We start from the raw sequence: 3,638 nt of genomic DNA on the forward strand, positions 1-3,638 counted from the left end.
GCCGACAAATTGAGAGAACGGTTCTACCTTGCTATGTTTTTATCATGGTACATACATACATACATACATAAGTGGTGCGTATATTATATAAATAAAGGGTGGCTCATGAGCAAGTTTACTTTTGAATCACAGGCTCTTCGTGTAAAATTATGTAAAAATGTCAAACAGCAAAATTACTCTCTGAAGTGAGAGTAAAAAGTGTGTAACAACCATGTGTAACAACCAAAAAGAAAAATCATTTTTCCTGTAAAAACGTGAAACAGCTTATCACTTGACAATTTTCATAATTTTACCAGAAGAAAAAGTTCGGGTAAAATCTTGCAAATTCATTCTCTACCAACTCTCCAAAAATCGCTCTCATTTGCAGGATTTTGTAGTAGGGGAACATTTTTCCTGTAACTTTCTACATGTTCGTGTAAAAACCTGTAAGTTCATGGAGTACTGGATCAGAGCTATTGTTTGCTGCCACACCGCTTTGAAAGGAATGCTTGAATAACGGAGGACAATATGATTTGAACATTAGATTAAGTGAACCAAGGAAAAAGCCTTGACTGTAAATTCTGGCAGTTCATGCAAGGAAAACGGAAAGTGCGAAAGTCATGATTACCTGTCAGTTTTGGTGATAAGGAATATTTGTGCTTTGTTCCAAAGGCGTTCGTACCAACACCAGTCACGATTCTAAACAGGATTTTATTGGAATTTACAGTAATTCCCAAAGTGTTCTATGCTATATTCGCGATGACTGGTTTTGTTGTCCGTAAATTACGTTTTAATCGCCGTATAAGAGTTGTTAGAGGTTACCATTACCACTGAAAGAGCCAGTTTAACGTGTTGTCATGAAAACTTCGCGGCCAACTTATTAAAGTCTAATGGCCTTATTCATAAAAAATAAAGTAGCTTTATAAAAGGTTTATTAATTGAAAAATGTATGAAAACGTCAATTTATAAAGCTCTTTAAACCTACTTTATTTTTTATGAATAAGGCCATAAATACAATAATTTTTTATTAGAAATACATTTTAATTGAAAACTCTACTCTTTCTTTCAGATACAGCAAATCTTGATGTGCCACTTTAAATACAGAATATAAAAAAACAAAATAAATTGTTGAAATATCTTCCGATGGGGCACCGTTCCAGCAAACAATCTGCTGGCCTAACCGATGGTAACACTAGCATCAATAAAAATTCAACTAAAGACACATCATCAGTAGCTAAATTATCCAAGCAATCGACTCGTCATTCGTCACGTTTTCCAAAGTCGCGTTCAGCAGATAGCGAAAACAATAAACATTATCGCCACTCAATCGCATCACTTAACAGCAGTAGTGGTAGCGCCGCTACTGTGTACGGGGATAAGCTCTTGCCTGTTTTGCGGTTAGACAACGGCGATTCCATAACCTCCGAAGGCTCATCGGGTCTCGGCTCAGTGACCAACAACTCATCAGGCCAGATTATTATAAAAATACGCTTCAAAACGCATACGCCGGGTGACATGGACAATGCATCAGAAAATGCACAGCCTTCGCCAACTGCAGCAGCCGAGTCCTGCGCTCCAGCGTTGGCAAATAGCGAAGGTTATCGCCGTTTAGTGGATACGAATTCGAATAAGGTGCCGCGTGGTGATGCGGTTTTATTGAGAGCTGCTGGCAGTTCTCCCAACTCGGCGTTAAACAATACATACAGTGGTTGTAATATAAATAATAATAGAGCATCTCTTCCGGTACACTTGAATGCTCTACGCATTACTAAGCCGCTATTGGAACAAGGGACGGATAGCGCTAGTGCCGTTGAGTATTACGAGGTTAACGAAGAGGCTACAACCTCAGCACGCACGCGGCCCGATACAAGTCGGCGTCAGAAAACAAAGTCGGCTTTCATGAATTTTAGAAGCATTTTGGAATCTTTCAGCAGCAGCAGTAAATCGCAGCTCAATAAAATTTCTTCAAACAGCAATAGAAATAATAACAATAACAGCAGCAGCAATCATTCCCGCAGTATTACACAAACGCCGCTATCGGCATCACAAATACAAAATCAATATCGGCCTCGTGGCGGCGATGCAACAGCTAGTTCTTCCAGCATTTACCATGATACCCCAATAAGTAACGCCATTGCGCCGACAACTTCCAATGCACTTATGCCCGGCACTCCATTATCGATTACTACCTCAACGGCAACACTTTCACCATTACAACAGACGACGGCAACCACCAATCAGCTGGCTATTTGGGCGGCTAACAAAGATGTAATAATCTCTGCCATAAATTTGGTGGTGTGTCCATCCACAACGGGTGTCGGTTTGGAACGTTTGATGACCACAGAACTCGTGGCTGGGAATAGTGGCAGTGTTGGCGGCGATGCAAGTAGTGGAGACCGCGAGCAAGCTTGCGCGGTGCCCACTTCGTTGCTAAGAAACAGTAGCACACAGGTGTCAGCGTCAGCGACTAGCGGCCCCATTGTACACTCACAAGTAGATTTTGTGCATTATCTTGTGCCAGATTTGCTGCGCATTTTTAACTCGAGCTTTTACTGGGGCAAAATGGATCGCTATGAGGCCGAGCGTCTACTGGAAGGCAAGCCCGAAGGTACATTCTTGTTGCGCGATTCGGCGCAAGAAGAGTATCTATTCTCGGTAACATTCCGAAAGTACGGGAGATCGCTGCATGCGCGCATTGAGCAGAGTGGACACAAGTTCAGGTAAGCGTGTTTCAAGTGTAACTCGCCATTTAATTGGGTTGAGTGACAGGTTACTATTTTGCAAAATTCATTTGTACCCAGTTAAAATCTCTAATACTCGCTCACTTCATTTTTCATTCTCTCCTTTTAACAGTTTCGATTGCCACGACCCAGCAGTGTTTAGTACTTCAACAGTGACCGGTTTACTGGAGCACTACAAGGATCCCGGTAGTGTCATGTTCTTTGAACCGATGTTGACTGTACCATTCCATCGCAAGACAGTCTTCTCTTTGCAACAGCTGGCGCGCGCTGCCATTGTTTCCAATACCACCTATGACGGCATATCCGAGCTGGAGCTGCCGGTTCGCCTCAAAACATACCTTAAGGAATATCACTACAAGCAAAAGCTAAGCGTGAAGCTACTCGACGACGCGCTACTCACATGTGCCTAGTGTCCGCTGGGCGCGGCACATTACCGCGCCGCCATTATTGCTAGCAACAATGCTTTAGGTGCTAGCACTGGCGTAGGTGATGGTGGCCGAATGCTGATGCATGCAACATCTACAACAGCTGCTGGGCTTGGTGTAAATGTTGGGTCTCTTGTTGGCGGGCATGGTACCAGTGCCCGTGGTGATGGACTTGAGTTAAGCGCCAGTGTCGCTGCAGGATTGGTTGAAGGTTTGGTAAATATGCGTGTAGTGTCGGTAGAAACATTGCACGACCTTGTCGATCTAGAAGACTTGCAGCACGCGAACACATTTGTTACATACGTACAGCACTCGGCAGTTTTAGAGCAACTCAATGGTAATTCTGCAGAGAAAGGACATAGGAGCAACATCAACAAGCAGCGACAGCGTCGTCAGCAGCTGCTTAAAATACCAAAACGCATGACAGAGTTGCTAAGCCGTGTAACAGCTAATTTAAATTGTTACAATAATACGCAGCGCCTTAGACGCCAAC

General features: G+C 43.2%; 1 protein-coding gene across 1 annotated transcript; it reads left to right on the forward strand.

Annotated features, from left to right (window-relative positions):
- Nucleotides 1-1,045: 1,045 nt before the first annotated feature.
- LOC118741171 (bromodomain-containing protein DDB_G0270170-like) lies at nt 1,046-3,241 on the forward strand. The gene is made up of 2 exons (XM_036473047.1): nt 1,046-2,699; nt 2,833-3,241. The coding sequence occupies exons 1-2, from the start codon at nt 1,123-1,125 to the stop codon at nt 3,128-3,130; spliced, it is 1,875 nt and encodes a 624-aa protein (XP_036328940.1). The 5' UTR covers nt 1,046-1,122; the 3' UTR covers nt 3,131-3,241.
- Nucleotides 3,242-3,638: the final 397 nt, after the last annotated feature.

Source organism: Rhagoletis pomonella, unplaced genomic scaffold, assembly GCF_013731165.1.
Source record: "Rhagoletis pomonella isolate Grant_MI unplaced genomic scaffold, Rhpom_1.0 Rhpom_scaffold_00006, whole genome shotgun sequence".
NCBI classification, from domain to species: Eukaryota; Metazoa; Arthropoda; class Insecta; order Diptera; family Tephritidae; genus Rhagoletis; species Rhagoletis pomonella.

What these genes read in the sequence shown, in the direction of transcription:
- LOC118741171 (XM_036473047.1), top strand. Translation starts at nt 1,123, where the DNA reads ATGGGGCACCGTTCCAGCAAACAATCTGCTGGCCTAACCGATGGTAAC. An exon ending in CAGAGTGGACACAAGTTCAG is followed by an intron (nt 2,700 to 2,832) that starts GTAAGCGTGTTT and finishes TCCTTTTAACAG; the next exon opens with TTTCGATTGCCACGACCCAG.